Raw genomic sequence first — 17,056 nt, forward strand, 5'->3', positions numbered from 1 at the left:
GTAATCATTTAAAAAGTAGTACTTACGTTGTCATTGGCAAGTATTTCAATTCCTTCTTCAACCACCTCTTTCACGAACTTCAACACATAATAGCCACATTCAGTACCTCCCGTCTGGTCTGATATGGACACTACACAATTAAAGATTCCAATTCAGTCGATGAAGTTAAAGCTACAATTTCAACACATGTACACTACACAAATAAAAAGTTATGTTTCTTTCAATAAGAAATAAGTGCTCACCTTAGCCTTAACCTAGTTGACACTTTGCATAGCATACAAGGCCATTGCCCTAAAAAATTAAGAAATATATTATGATAGTATAATATAATTTTTCGATAATGTATATTACTTACGCATCAATAATTTGCCTCAACACCGGATTGATTGTGTTATTGCTTATAGAATCAAGATAATAGCAAGTATATGTTTTCATGTCCAAAACTGCCAACACCCAATGTCTTCTACAAAAACCAAAAACCAAACTAAGTCAAATAATATCAAGATAATAGTTTTTTTTCTTTATGAATGTCTTCTATAAAAACCAAATCAAGTGAAATAATATCAAGATAATAGTTTTTTTTCTTTATAAATAGTTATTTAATTGGAAAATCATACCCGGGATTATAGGGCAATATGATGATGTCATTGTCCTTTCTTGTAGACAACCGATCTGCAACCACACTACTTGCATCATCAATATGTTTGCATTTTGATTTACGTTCACTTGGCGAGATTGCACTCGGGCTCACAAAACAAATACCATGATCAAGTTTTGGCCCATTTTTGATTTGCTCATACAAGAACCTGTCAACATACAAAAACTAAATCAATTAAATAAATTGTGTTTTACAAACAATTTTTGAAACTAAATTTAAGCACTTACATCATATAAGCAGTGATGACAGAACCAGTCAGCTCATCCAATGTAAAAATTGCTTCAAAATCATCCCAATTTAAATATGTGAAACTCTCGTACCCAAATAGATCGTCCACACACTGCAATTTTGTAGAATCAACCTTTAAAGCACAATGCGTCAACCACCAATGCAATCATTGTTAAAACTGCATTCTTTTCAACTCTTATCCTTGGCCTCCTTTGTGCTCCCGTCATCCCCCTTTTGCCTTCGTTCACTTGTCATTCTCTTTTTCATTTTCCACTTTAGGTTCTCTTTTTCGTTTTTTTTTCTTTCTCACTTACTACTTCTTTTCCCGTGACCTTTTCCACTTGTACAATCTTTTGCTCAAGCTCTTTTCCGTTTCCCTCATTAGTTCCTCTTGGTTGTTTTATTTGTTTATTACTTTTTAAATCTTTCACGGGTTTTGTCTTTGGTTTCGCCAACACTTTTTCCAGAAAAAAATATAAATTCTTTAAATTAGACCTCATGTCACACCCCGATTTCCACGTGTCACCGGTGGGCCCGGTGTGGGGTACAGTGACGTAGTTGGCATCGTCATAGACAGTCAACACAATGTAATAATGCACAGCGGAAGCAGAATAGAAACATTTCAACTTTTAAATAAAGTGTAATAATAAATATCACAGTAGTTGAAATGGATCCACAGGTGAATCAAATAAAATAAGATAAAATAGTTCAACAGATATATTGTCGTCCAAGCTTGCGAGACTATAGTGGACGCTCTTAGGAAACAACCAGCCTATTTCCGTATAGTACCTGCACTTAACCTTTTGGGAAAAATACGTCAGTTTACACTGGTAAATAAAATCAACCGACTCATTTTGAAAATGATTGAAAATTGATTTAAATGCACAAGGCATAAATATTTTTATTAACTTGGGATAATTATATAATATAAACTTGTGAACGAATTACATGCACTTATATCTCTGGTGGCCCGGGATCTGCTGTCCGGGCTAGAGATTAAATGACACACCACATTAAAGAGTTATACGCGTCGGGTGTACGCCTACACCCCGTGCTCTGGTCGTGGCCATCTCGTAAGATAATGCCAAGGATATCCGGGACACGGTCAACAACCCCCCAAAGCCTTTAAGTAAGACAAAACTGTTTAAACGAAGTCGCACAAGCTATTCAAGACTGTACACCTATAAGGCGCAGGACTTGTGCGCCCGATCAAGCGGTATTTTAAATACCGTACCCCAAGCCCGTATAGGGAAAATAAGTCAAAATGTATTTACCTGAGCAAGTATAAGTCACAAATGATAAGTGTTGGTAGCTTTTACCGGGCCTCCTAATCTGGAACAAGGTTTATAATTAACCTATTAGATTCCTAACGGCCTTTTATTTAAGCCTAAGCTTTGACCGGTTAGTTTTAAGAATGATACGGTTTACGCACGATTAAGCGAAAGACCGGATAGAATGTGATTTAGACCCGACAAGTTTGAATACTTGTATAATATGGGTATACTAAATACATTCTGGATTTTGAAATAAAAATGATATCGTTTGACCCGTTTCGGTCAATTTACGCAAACTAGTTACGTAAACCGAACCGAACGCGAAAAGGGCGATACGGGTAGACCAATGATTCAAATGCAAGTTCCCTGAGATAATATGCTTAAAATATGATATTATATCAGTAAGTTATGTTCTATATTGCCCGGAATAATTTTAAACCCAATTTATGCCTTAGAAGGGCATTTTGGTCATTTAAAAGATAATAAAAGGGTAAAATTAGAAATCTGAGTTTCGGGTCTGGTTCATACAGTAAATATACTTAATATAACATATTATATCAGTAGGGTATGACCCATATATCAAATTTATCATTTAAAACTAAACTATGCACCGTAGGGGTATTTTAGTAATTTCACAAGGGCTAAAAGTGCCAAAACTGGAAATCGGAGTTCATATACTTATACTTACTGTTTTTATATGAAAATAAGCTAAACACATCAGTAGGTATAGGTCTTATATGTTTAAAACAAGTATAACGCTTACTATGCGCTTAAAACGCTAAATATGCGATTTAAGGGCGTTTTCGGGTTTTCAAATTAAATCTGAGATTTTTATATTTTCAGAATACTTAAAATAATTTATTCATCATATAAAATCAGTAGAAAAAGGTTTCGGGTCAAAAGGATGTGTAAAACTCATTTTATGGCTTAAACGGTCAAAACCGACATAACCCGAAATAGCTAGGCGATCTAGGATCCGTTCAGCCAAAAATTAATTAAAAATCATCAAAATTCCCAGAATATTATTATACATCAGTTGGTAAAAAGTTTTGCATCAAAACGTGGCCAGAAACGGGTTCTGCGCGAAAAGGACCGTTTATGTAAATTTATAATATAGTTTTACGCTAATGGCCATAACTCACAATCTGGACCACCAACTGATCCGAAACTTTCGGTGCAAGTTCATATATTAGAAATAAAGATTTCTATCCTTTCATTTTTCCAAAAATCCCGTTTTAAATCAAAAAGGGCAAGATAGTCAACTTTATGCATAAACCGGAAACATGCATTCGAATAGGCTAAACATAGACTCAATCAAAGAAAATTCCAGAAAGTTTAACTAAAATAAAAATAGTCAAAAATACTTTCCAATACAGATCTCGAACATGCATGTACGAATCCGAATCGATAGTCTACGAAATAATCGTTTTACAAGACTTTCGGTTCCGATTCGTGGCTATACTATAGATTGTCGAGTTGATGATGATTAAAACACATTCTTATATGTATTACAAGTTATTTATGATGATCAATCAGATTGCATGTCATCTATATCATTATTCATGTCATTTTTCACAAAAATCGCTTCTGTTGACTTTTTAGAACCATGTTTGACTCGACAATTAGCATGCATATAGTGGGATTCAGATAGTGCCCTTTAGAGGGTTTGTTTCCCACATAAATACCAATCTATAACAGGTTTCAATTCGAGAAATGACTGAAAGAAATCCGTTTAATCAGAAAGTCAAAGCTTATGAATACCCAGTTTGACTTTTAGCAATAATCACAACAAGAACGGATTAAAGAACGAATTGAAAGCTTACAAAGGTCCTATAGGTGATTAGTGAACACTAGAAATCGGCCTTGATGATCAGATTAGCTCCAGGAAGTCTTGAGAACCTTTGCAAGTCTTGAGAGTTCTTGTTCACAATTTGTAAATGCTCAAGAATGAGATGAATTCGGATTTAAAGCTGTAATTTGAGGTTTACTGTAGTCATAGCCATGCATGGCTTCTAATTGGAGCATTTGGAGGCAAGAAACAACTGGATTCCACTCAAAATCGGACCCAATTCGACCCAAATCCGAACTTCCTGTCGCTGGCAGCCCCACACGGCCCGCTTGGGCTTTACCAGGCGGGTCGCCTGACCCTGGTTCAGCCAAACTTGCTTCAGTTTTGGCAGAAATGGTCCCTGAGCTTGTACGCGATGTTTCGGCCACTTTTCTCGACCCGTAAACCCCCAAACTTGGTTTTTAAGAACCTTAGGACTTTTACCAACATGGTAATGTCCTCGGATAACTTTGCGCTCAACCGAAAAGCCATGAAATTCGACGTTGACGCTTTTAGTCCTTCAAGTACGGTTTTGGCCATAACTTTCTCATACGTTGACGAAACTTCATGAAATTTTTACCACATATTCTAGTGAGTATATTTTAGCTATACAAAGCTTCGGGTCTGCCAAAAGTTCACTCAGAGGTATAAACTAAACATGTTGACACTTTTGGCCCCTATAGTTTGCAATACTTCACTTTTGTGCAATTTCCGCGTCGTATGATCCATGAACCATCCGTTTAAGGTTATAAACATTATGTAGGGTTATCATAGAGCCTATTTATCCATTGTTGACACTTTGGACCCTTACGTTCCATAGTTCTCACTGTTTGTCACTTTTAGTCCCTCTAAAGTATGTTTTCACATAACGGAACCTTATGACACGTGTCAAGACATTAGTGGGCGAAATTTTTCGAGGTGTTACATCCTCACCCCCTTAAAAGAAATCTCGACCCCGAGATTTATTCAAACAAATGGGGATATTTCTCTTTCATCGTGGATTCCACTTCCCACGTGTATTCGGGACCTCTACGGGCATCCCACTTGACCTTAACAATAGGCACGTGCTTCCTTCGAAGCTTCTTTACCTGTCGATCCTCAATCGACAAAGGTTTTTCCACAAATTTTAGACTTTCGTCTATGTGTATATCTGTATGCGGTATAACCAGTGAATCGTCAGCGAAACACTTCTTCAAATTACAGATGTGAAACACATTATGAATGGCGCTAAGTTCCTCGGGCAAGTTTAACTTATAAGCGACTGCCCCGACACGTTCGATTATCTCGAAAGGTCCTATGTATCTCGGGCTTAGCTTGCCTTTCTTTCCAAATCGCATTACACCTTTCCAAGGTGATACCTTAAGCAACACTTTTTCACCCACATCGAAGTGAAAATCCTTGCGCTTAGGATCCGCATAACTTTTCTGCCTATCCCTGGCAGCCTTCAAACGATCACGGATCTGAACGATCTTGTCTGTCGTCTCAAAGACGATATCTGGTCCAGACAACTGGACATCTCCAACTTCTGCCCAACAAATGGGCGATCTACACTTTCTACCGTATAGGGTCTCAAAAGGCGCAGCCTTTATGCTGGAATGGTAGCTGTTGTTGTAGGAGAATTCAATTAGTGGTAAGTTCTTATCCCAACTACCACCTAAGTCGATCGCACATGCTCGAAGCATGTCTTCTAAAGTTTGAATAGTACGCTCGCTCTGACCATCAGTCTGAGGATGGTAAGCCGTACTAAAATTCAAACGAGTGCCCAACGACTGTTGGAAACTCTTCCAAAAATGTGACGTATATCTAGTATCTCTATCAGAGATAATAGATATAGGTATACCATGTAGTGCCACTATCTTATCGACGTATAATTGAGCTAACATATCTGAGCTATATGTCTCTTTGATGGGTAGAAAATGAGTTGACTTAGTCAGTCTGTCTACTATGACCCATATGGTATCATTTCCCTTTTTCGTCTTTGGTAACTTGGTGATGAAATCCATTGTCACCATTTCCCATTTCCACTTGGGAATTTCAGGTTGCTGAAGCAAACCTGACGGCTTCTGATGCTCAGCCTTGACTTGCGCACAAGTCAAACATTTGGCCACATACTCGGCCACGGACTTTTTCAAACCAATCCACCAGTAGTTTGATTTCAAATCCTGGTACATCTTATCAGCTCCAGGATGAACGGAATATTTAGAGCTGTGGGCTTCCTGGAGGATAACATCCCGAAGTCCTCCATATACTGGAACCCATATTCGTCCGTTTAGTCGTAGCATTCCATCTTTGTCGTGGGATAACTGCTCCTCAGTTACTCCCAACTTTTCTGCAGGATAGTTAGCTTCCAGCACAGCTTCCTTCTGTGCAGCTAACACCCTTTCGTTCAAATTATTTCTTATCTCAATGCGCTTGGCATTGATTCTGATCGGTTTAACCCTTTCCTTTCTACTTAAGGCGTCGGCAACCACATTTGCCTTGCCTGGATGGTATCTTATCTCACAGTCATAATCATTTAAAGTTTCCATCCATCGCCTTTGACGCATGTTCAATTCCTTCTGATTGAACAAGTGCTGAAGACTCTTGTGATCCGAATAAATTATACACTTGGTTCCATACAAGTAATGTCTCCATAGCTTCAATGCAAATACAACCGCACCCAATTCTAAATCGTGGGTGGTGTAGTTCTTCTCATGCACTTTGAGCTGTCCAGAAGCGTAGGCAATGACTTTGCCTTTCTGCATGAGTACGCAGCCCATGCCAGTATGTGATGCATCACAATACACCACAAATTCATCTATACCATCGGGCAACGTCAATACTGGCGCATTGCTCAGCTTCTGCTTCAGAATGTCAAAGGATTCCTGCTGCTTAGGGCCCCAATCAAACTTAATCTTCTTACGGGTCAACGAAGTTAGGGGCGCAGCAATCCTTGAAAAGTTCTCGATAAATCGCCTATAATATCCTGCCAATCCGAGGAAACTGCGAATCTCGGTAGGAGTCTTCGGCTCCTGCCAGTTCATGACTGCTTCTACTTTAGCGGGATCCACTTGGATACCACGCTCGCTTACAACATGTCCAAGAAACTGGACTTCTCGAAGCCAAAATTCACACTTCGAAAATTTGGCATAAAGCTTCTCTTGATACAGAAGTTTGAGAATACAACGAAGGTGTTTCTCATGGTCAGCTTGGCTCTTCGAGTAGATAAGGATGTCGTCAATAAAGACGATAACGAACTTATCTAAATAGGGTTTACAGACGCGATTCATGAGGTCCATGAACGCGGCTGGTGCGTTAGTGAGCCCAAACGGCATCACTAGGAACTCGTAATGTCCATAACGAGTCCTAAACGCGGTCTTGTGTACGTCTTCCTCCTTGACCTTCAACTGATGATAACCTGACCTTAGGTCAATCTTGGAGAAATAGCTTGCTCCTTGCAACTGATCGAACAGATCGTCGATCCTGGGTAACGGATACCTATTCTTGATAGTGACCTTATTAAGCTCACGATAATCGATGCACAGACGCATCGAACCATCCTTCTTTTTAACGAACAAGATTGGCGCTCCCCAAGGAGATGAGCTAGGTCTAATAAAACCTTTGGCTAAAAGCTCATCCAATTGCGTCCTCAACTCCTTCATCTCCGTTGGTGCCAATCTGTATGGTGCTCTTGCTACAGGTGCTGCACCTAGTATGATATATATCCGAAACTCTACTTGTCTATCCGGTGGCAACCCGGGTAGCTCTTCAGGAAAAACTTCAGGATATTCCGAGATAACGGGGATATCCTCAATCTTCGGCTTCGGCTCATCTATGGTAACTTGCGCCATATAAATGACACATCCTTTCTGCATGCACCTGGATGCCTTGAGCATGGACACTTGCTCAGGCAATCCATGCTGGGTATCTCCTTGAATAGTAAGTGACTCACCGGACGGAGTCTTAACTATTACTTGCTTTCTGTTGCACAGAATCTGGGCTTGGTTACTCGACAACCAATCCATGCCTATCACTATGTCGAATCCAGCTAACTTAAAGGGAAGCAAGGATAGCGGGAAAGAATGATTCCTAATGGATATAACACATCCATCTAGAACAGTCGAGGCGGTTTCTAAGGTTCCATCGGCTAATTCCACCTCATATTTCACGCTTAAGGTTTTAACAGGAAGGTTCAACAATTTACAAAACTTATCATCTACAAACGACTTATCAGCTCCTGAATCAAACAAGACTCTAGCAAAAACATCATTTACAAGAAACGTACCGGTAATGACGTTATCGTCAAGGACTGCTTCCTTTGCGTCCATTCTGAAGACTCTCGCATTAGTCTTCTTCCCATCATCAGCCTTCTTCGCATTCTTTGGACAGTTGGGCCGAATGTGCCCTTTCTCGTTGCAACCAAAACAGGTTGCATCCTTCATCTTCTTGCAATCCACAGCTTTATGGTCTGTGGACTTGCAGATTCCACATCGTTTTTCTGAAGACTGGGATTTCGTTTCTAACCGACACCTCCCAAAGTGGTGTCTCCTGCAGATCTTGCATCTGGGTTTCTCACCCGACTGATGATCACTTTTCCTAGACCCCGACCCTTTCCTGTGGTCGTTGTTCCCTCTATGTCGCTTTTCAGACCTTCGTGAGGTGTCATCCTCACGTTTCCGTTTGTTCTCCTCAGAGCTCTTCATGGCTCTCAATCTAACCACGTCTTGAGTGAGGGAGAGGGATAGATCTGCTACGGATCTAAATGTAGTAGGTCTTGAAGCTTTAACACTCGCCTTTATCTCCGGTGCCAGGCCCCCAATAAATCGCGCAATCCTACGCGGCTCCGGGGTCACCAGATAAGGCACTAACCGGGATAAGGTGTTGAACGTAGTAAGATACGCTTGACAATCGAGATTCTTCATAACTAAGGATACAAAATCCGACTCAATTCGCTCGACCTCGTGCTGCGGACAGAAGTTCTCTTTGATCAGTGCTACAAACTGATCCCAGTTCATGCTATACAGAGCGGTCTTTCCAGTAGCTTGTAGAAGCGACTTCCACCATGCTAACGCGTCTCCCTTGAACGACTGGGACGCGTACTTCACGACATCTCTATCAGCACACCCGCTGATATCAACCACAGTATCCATCTCGTCAATGTAACACCTCGAATTTTTGTGTCCAATGATGTGTTAACACGTGTCATTTATTTACACGTGGCATCTATAATAAATAAAGGACTAATTTTGACAAACCTTGAAAGTATATAAATTCGAGGGTTATAAATGACAACAAGGGTAAATATACTGTATAGTATCCCTAAATAATGCTTAAACCTTCAAACGAATAAATTATAGATCGTACATAAACAAAACGCGGAAGAAAGTGAGAGATTACAAACTACAGGGGTTAACTGTGTCAACATGTTTAATAATACCTCTGAGTGACCCTTTAACGTTCCAAAGACTTTGTAACGGTATTATACCCTCACTAAAATAATATATAAGAATTTCGCGAAGTTTCGATATGAAACGAGAAAGTTACGATCGAATTCGTAGAAGAAGGGTTAAAAGCGTCAACAGTGAAAGTTAAGGCTTTCCAATATAATTAATAAATAAACCGGGGACTTAATAATGCGGGTAATTAACACGAGGCCCCTATCGGTAAATAACCGAGGGCCAAACCGCAAAGTTACCCCTTCAAAACCGAAAGGTCAGGCGAATCATTACGAAAGATTTCGTTATTAATGGCCAGATTCTGTAATAATTACAAAAAGATTTAAAAATTCAGAAAATATAACCTTAGGCGACCCGCGTAAGGTTTGGACATAAGTTGAGGCGGGCCGCGAGCCTCCTCTATTTCGCGTCTGTTATTTGAACTTTAGGCGACCCGCATTAAAATGCATGGGAACTCCCATGCGGGCCGCGTAAAGTGCCCAGATGCAGAAATTTTGCAACTACTTGGCTTTTGGAGCTTGTGAACGATCATGCACATAATTATGGGGCATGGGCACCCTATGCTCAACCCATAACACTTAGGGGACACCTACCATCACCCCTGGTCTGATAGTAGTTCTTGCAATGATCAATATGGCTTGGCATTTGGCTATAAATAGCCATGTTGTAGTTACAACATTCACACAACTCAAACAACTTCCATCTGATCATTCTAAGTGCTCCCAAGTGTTCTTCTCTGCTCCATATTCAAGTCCTAACTTCTGTAAGTTGCCTTGATCATTCATACTTCAGTTTATGCTTAGTATTTAGCCAAAAACCAAACCGTCGTAAGTATGGTTTGACTTTAAAATATCTTGCAAATGGTTCAGTCTTATGACGAATCAAAAGTGGTTATGAGTTGGTATTTATGTGGGTATTAAACCTCTAAAATGGTTCCCCCTGATCACCACTCTAACCATATCAAATGTCGAGTCAAACGTGCGGTTAGAAAGTCAACAGAAAGCTATTTTGGCGATTTATGCATAATCTGTAATATATATGTTATGGAACCTGTTTTGATAATCATAAAACATGATAATAAGTATATAAACATGTTTGCGCTCGTTTGAATCGATCATTTACTATATAGAACCGGTTCGGAGCCGAATGTCGCAAAAGTTTGACTTTTTCTTTGACTTCAGTTCTGACCCGTTTTAGTGAGGTATAAATATACCCTAGGACTCTCTTAGGACCAGGTCACATGTTGGTATAAGCCTCTGTGGTCGGTTCATGAGTTATCCGAGTCTTTAGCGCATTTCCGTCATTCGCCTAAAAGTTGACCGTAACGGCCTTTTGAAATTAAAACGAGTATTTCGGACACGTGAACGGACCAAAACCTTGCTTATTAAATTATAAGCATGTCCCTAAAGTTTCACGTCAAACCGAGGTCTAGAATGAGAGTTATGCTAAAAGGCGCACTTTTAAGAAAGTTTTGTAATTAATGGCGCAATTAGCATAACGCCCATCTAACCCAAGTTTTCGTCACCAAAACTTTTACCCACTGTGGTAAAATAATATTTTGGGAATTTTAAAGATTTTTAATAATTTTTACCTTGCTCATAACCTGCGGTTATGGCTACGGTTCGGTAAATACCGAATATGCCCTTTTTGGCCAAAACGGGAGTTCTACAAGGTCTTTTGACCCGATTCCAGTTGCTACTGGTTTTAAATAATAAATAAAGTATTTTAAGCTTTATAAGCTGTTCGGGAAACTCAGATTCCCTGTAGAACCCGACAAACTTTTTTTTAAAGTCTTTAAAATGACCAAAAAGCCCCTTCGGGGCATAATATTAACTTAAACTCGTTACGGGCATTACGGAAGGTATCCTACTGATACCAAAATACTTTTAAGGCATATTGACTTAGGAAATAAGCGTACGACTCTTATGGTTAACCGTTTCGCCTATTTGCGCACACGGTACGGCTCATAGAACTAGTTTTCGTGCAATAGCCGATACGGGTCAAATTATACTATTTGAACCCCAAAATCCAGAGTATGAACTATAAACCCATATAAAACAAGTCACTGAACTTGTTGGGTCCAAATCATACTCCATTTTCGGTTTTCGCCTTTTCGTGCGAATTAACCATATCTATATATCGGAATCAACCGGTTTAAGCTACGGCTAATACAAGGACCGTTAGGATTCTAAGAGGTTAATTAAAACCTTCGTTCCAGATTAGGAGCCCCAGTAAAAGCTATCGGTGACTTGATCTAAATTAAGGATTAATACTTGCAAAGGTAAATACTTTAACTTATTTCCCCTATATGGGCTTGGGTTACGGTATATTAATACCGCTTGATTGAGCATTATATACTTCCATCGCTTAGGTGGTTAATTGATTAAATATGATTGGCTCATTTAAACAGTTTTGTTGCTTATAAGCCTTTGGGGGGTTTAATGACCGTTGTCCCGGATATCCTCGGCATCATTTTACGAAATGGCCACGACCATCGACATCCCGGTGTAGGCGTACACCCGGTATAAAGTGTCGACATTAAAACTAAAAGACGTAGCCGTTGGTTTTCATACTACGGTTTTACGCAAACGTGGTGTGTCTATAAATCTTTAACCCGGCACGACCCGGGCTACTGAACGCATAAAAGAACATGTAAAACGTTCACAAGATTATTATGAATTTTCCCAAGTTATAAAAGAATTTGTGCCTTGTGCATTCAAATCAATTTTAATAAACATTTTCAAATGTGTCAGTTGAATGTATTTACCAGTGTAAACTGACGTATTTTCCCCAAAAAGATTAAGTGCAGGTATCTAAACGTAATTGGCTGGTATTAGCTCCCTAGCGTCGGGATAAGCCTCGCAAGCTTGATTGCAGTATCTAATGGAACAATACCTTACTTTTATTTTCGATCCACTGTGGATATTCAACTCTGTAATACATTGATATTATGATCAGAGGTTGAAATTTATATATTTATCTTAAGCTTCCGCTGTGCATTATATAATTGTGTGGTTTGACTATATTGTTGCCAACATCGTCACGGTAATCCCCCACCGGGCCCACCGGTGAGACACGTGGAATTCGGGGTGTGACAGGTTGGTATCAGAGCTCTGGTGCAGGCTTCAGGTAAGTCTGCCTTGTACAAAATGTCATGGGGGGAGTTTATTACCCTCATAAAAGAAAACTACTGCCCTCAGCACGAGGTTGAGAAGATTGAGGCTGATTTTGTCTCACTAGTGATGACAAACCTGGATTGTCAAGCTTATCTGACAAGCTTTAACACTATGTCACGCCTGGTGCCATATCTTGTGACACCAGAACCACGAAGAATTGCCCGATTCATTGGGGGCTTAGAACCGGCAATCAAGGCCAGTGTGAAGGCCTCTAGGCCGACGACCTTCAGGTCAGTTACTGACCTCTCCTTGTCTCTTACACTTGATGCTGTCCGTCTGAGGGCACAAAGGAGCAAGGAGGCTGAAAAGCGAAAGCGTGAGGATGATACCTCACGAAAGTCTGGGAAAAAGCACCGTGGAAACGGTGAAGGAAAGAGAGGGTCGGAGGCAAAGAAGGAGGGGCAAGCTGATGGAAGACCTTACTGCAAGGTCTGCAAGAAACCTCACTCCGGGAAGTGTAGGTTTGCGTCTGGTTCACAGTCGCAACAAAGGACTCCACCCTGTGGGCTATGCAAGTCCAAGGAGCATAAGACAGTGGAGTGCAAAAAGATAAAGGATGCAACCTGCTTTAATTGCAATGAAAAGGGGCACATAAAGAGTAATTGCCCGAAGTATGCCAAGAAGGCGGAAGAGACGAAGAAATCAAATGCGAGAATTTTTCGCTTGGATGCAAAGGAAGCAGTTAAGGACGATACTGTGCTTACAGGTACTTTTCTCGTAAATAATATATTTGCAAGAGTACTGTTCGATTCTGGCGCTGACAAGTCCTTTGTAGACCAGAAATTTTGCCAACTACTAAATATGCCAATCAAAACCCTAGACATGAAATACGAAGTAGAGTTAGCAGACGAAACGATAGAAACCGTCTCTACCGTTCTAGAAGGATGTGAAATATCCATTAGGAACCATTCTTTTCCTTTATCTCTACTTCCTTTCAAACTTGCGGGTTTTGACATCGTGCTAGGCATGGACTGGTTATCCCATAACCAGGCCCAAATCATTTGCGGAAAGAGGCAAATAGTCTTAAAGACTCCGAGTGGTGAATCTCTTACCATTCGAGGGGATACGCATTACGGATTGCCCGAAGACGTATCTATGCTAAAAGCTTCAAGGTGTTTGAACAGAGGCTGTGTAATTTACATGGCTCAGGTGATAATTGAAGAACCAAAGCCGAAGATCGAGGGTCTTCCTGTCATTTCTGAATACCCCGAGGTTTTTCCTGAAGAACTACCTGGTTTGCCACCAGATAGACAAGTGGAGTTCAGAATTGACATCATTCCTGGAGCAGCTCCGATAGCAAGAGCACCTTACAGATTAGCGCCAACGGAAATGAAAGAACTGAGGACCCAGTTGGATGAACTGCTGGCGAAAGGTTTTATCAGACCTAGTTCATCTCCCTGGGGAGCTCCTGTCCTATTTGTAAAGAAGAAGGACGGATCTATGCGGTTGTGCATCGACTATAGAGAGCTGAATAAAGTTACCATAAAGAATAGATATCCTTTACCAAGGATCGATGATCTATTCGATCAGCTACAAGGAGCAAGCTACTTCTCCAAGATCGACTTAAGGTCGGGTTATCATCAACTAAGGGTCAGAGATGAAGATGTACACAAGACTGCATTTAGGACTCGCTATGGTCATTACGAGTTCTTAGTGATGCCTTTTGGGCTCACAAATGCACCGGCTGCGTTCATGGATCTCATGAATCGCGTTTGCAAGCCGTATCTAGATAAATTCGTCATAGTCTTCATCGACGATATCCTTATTTATTCCAAGAATCAAGCTGACCACGAAAAGCACCTCCGTTGCATTCTCGAATTACTACAACGTGAGAAACTCTACGCCAAATTCTCGAAATGTGAATTCTGGCTACGAGAGGTCCAGTTTTTAGGACACGTGGTGAGTGAGCGTGGTATCCAAGTGGATCCCGCTAAGGTAGAGGCGGTCATGAACTGGCAAGAGCCAAAGACGCCTACCGAAATCCGTAGCTTCCTGGGGTTAGCAGGATACTACCGGAGATTTATTGAAAATTTTTCGAGGATTGCTGCGCCCTTGACTTCTTTGACCAAGAAGAAAGAAAAGTACATTTGGGGCCCGAAGCAGCAAGAGTCCTTCGAAATCCTGAAGCAGAAGCTAAGCAACGCTCCTGTGTTAACATTACCAGAAGGTACTGATGAGTTCGTGGTTTACTGCGACGCATCACACACAGGCATGGGGTGTGTGCTTATGCAGAAGGGCAAAGTGATTGCCTATGCTTCAAGGCAATTAAAGGTGCATGAAAAGAATTACACCACCCATGATTTGGAGTTGGGTGCCGTTGTATTTGCACTTAAGTTGTGGAGGCACTACCTTTATGGTATTAAATTTGTGATTTATTCTGATCACAAAAGCCTCCAGCACCTGTTCAACCAGAAGGAGTTGAACATGAGACAACGCCGTTGGATGGAAACCCTGAATGATTATGACTGCGAAATCAGGTACCATCCCGGCAAGGCGAATGTAGTCGCCGATGCATTGAGCAGGAAAGAAAGGGTAAAACCCATTCGAATCAATGCCAAGAGCATTGAAGTTAAAAATAATTTGATTGAAAGGATTTTGGCTGCACAGCGAGAGGCTGTGTTGGAAGCTAATTATCCTAATGAAAAGCTGGGGGTAACTGCGGAGCAGTTGACTCTTAGCAAGGATGGAATTCTTAGGCTGAATGGACGTATATGGGTTCCGATTTATGGGGGACTACGAGATGTTGTTCTCCAGGAAGCCCATAGTTCCAAATACTCAGTCCATCCTGGTGCTGATAAAATGTACCAAGACTTAAAGGCAAATTATTGGTGGATAGGCTTGAAAAAGTCTGTAGCCGCCCATGTAGCAAAGTGCTTGACTTGTGCTCAAGTCAAAGCCAAGCACCAAAAGCCGTCTGGCTTGCTACAACAGCCTGAACTTCCCGAGTGGAAGTGGGAATGCGTAACTATGGACTTCATAACCAAGTTACCCAAGACCAGGAAAGGAAATGATACAATATGGGTCATAGTCGATAGGCTGACTAAATCAGCTCATTTCCTACCCATCAAGGAGACGTATAGCTCCGATATGTTAGCCCAACTATATGTTGATAAGATTGTAGCCTTACACGGCATACCTGTGTCTATTATCTCCGACAGGGATACTAGATACACATCTCACTTCTGGAAGAGTTTCCAGCAATCTTTGGGCACGCGTTTGAACTTTAGTACGGCTTACCATCCACAGACGGACGGTCAAAGTGAGCGTACCATCCAAACGCTAGAAGACATGCTACGTGCATGTGCAATCGATTTAGGCGGTAACTAGGATAAGAACCTACCCCTGATCGAATTCTCCTACAATAATAGCTACCACACCAGCATAAAGGCTGCGCCTTTTGAGGCATTATATGGTAGGAAATGCAGATCGCCTGTTTGTTGGGCGGAAGTAGGAGAGGTCCAATTATTGGGACCAGAGATTGTTTTCCAGACGACGGACAAGATTGTCCAGATCCGGGAACGTCTCAAGGCTGCCCGCGATAGGCAGAAGAGCTACGCTGATCCAAAGCGTAAGGATTTTCACTTCGAAGTGGGTGAAAAAGTATTACTTAAGGTGTCACCCTGGAAGGGGGTGATGCGTTTCGGCAAGAAGGGCAAGCTGAGTCCGAGATACATAGGGCCTTTTGAGGTCATCGAACGAGTCGGATCAGTTGCCTATAAACTAAACTTGCCTGAAGAGCTCAATGGAATTCACAATGTGTTCCACATCTGCAATCTCAAGAAGTGCTTCGCCGACGAATCGTTGGTGATTCCACACACAAATGTGCATATAGATGAGAGCTTAAAGTTCATAGAAAAACCTTTGTCGATTGAAGATCGACAGGTGAAGAAGCTTCGCAGAAAGCACGTACCGATTGTAAAAGTCAGATGGGATGCTCGTAGAGGTCCTGAATATACGTGGGAAGTCGAAGCTACAATGAAAGAAAAATACCCCTATTTATTTGAGTAAATCTCGGGTCGAGATTTATTTTAAGGGGGTGAGGATGTAACACCTCGAATTTTTGTGTCCAATGATGTGTTAACACGTGTCATTTATTTACACGTGGCATCTATAATAAATAAAGGACTAATTTTGACAAACCTTGAAAGTATATAAATTCGAGGGTTATAAATGACAACAAGGGTAAATATACTGTATAGTATCCCTAAATAATGCTTAAACCTTCAAACGAATAAATTATAGATCGTACATAAACAAAACGCGGAAGAAAGTGAGAGATTACAAACTACAGGGGTTAACTGTGTCAACATGTTTAATAATACCTCTGAGTGACCCTTTAACGTTCCAAAGACTTTGTAACGGTATTATACCCTCACTAAAATAATATATAAGAATTTCGCGAAGTTTCGATATGAAACGAGAAAGTTACGATCGAATTCGTAGAAGAAGGGTTAAAA

The 17,056-nt window shown here is 40.8% G+C and overlaps 1 protein-coding gene across 1 annotated transcript in view; it reads right to left on the minus strand.

The window, feature by feature from the left end:
• Positions 1 to 242: 242 nt before the first annotated feature.
• LOC110871069 overlaps positions 243 to 17,056 on the minus strand; it is a 43,070-nt gene continuing 26,256 nt past the window's right edge. Inside the window, exons 9-10 of the mRNA XM_035975981.1 lie at positions 356 to 463; positions 243 to 291 (exon numbers count right to left, since the gene is read on the minus strand). Coding sequence (XP_035831874.1) covers positions 407 to 463 — 57 coding nt within the window. The 3' untranslated portion in view covers positions 243 to 291; positions 356 to 406. The remainder of the gene's footprint in view (positions 292 to 355; positions 464 to 17,056) is intronic.

Source organism: Helianthus annuus, chromosome 8, assembly GCF_002127325.2.
Source record: "Helianthus annuus cultivar XRQ/B chromosome 8, HanXRQr2.0-SUNRISE, whole genome shotgun sequence".
In the NCBI taxonomy this organism is placed as follows: Eukaryota; Viridiplantae; Streptophyta; class Magnoliopsida; order Asterales; family Asteraceae; genus Helianthus; species Helianthus annuus.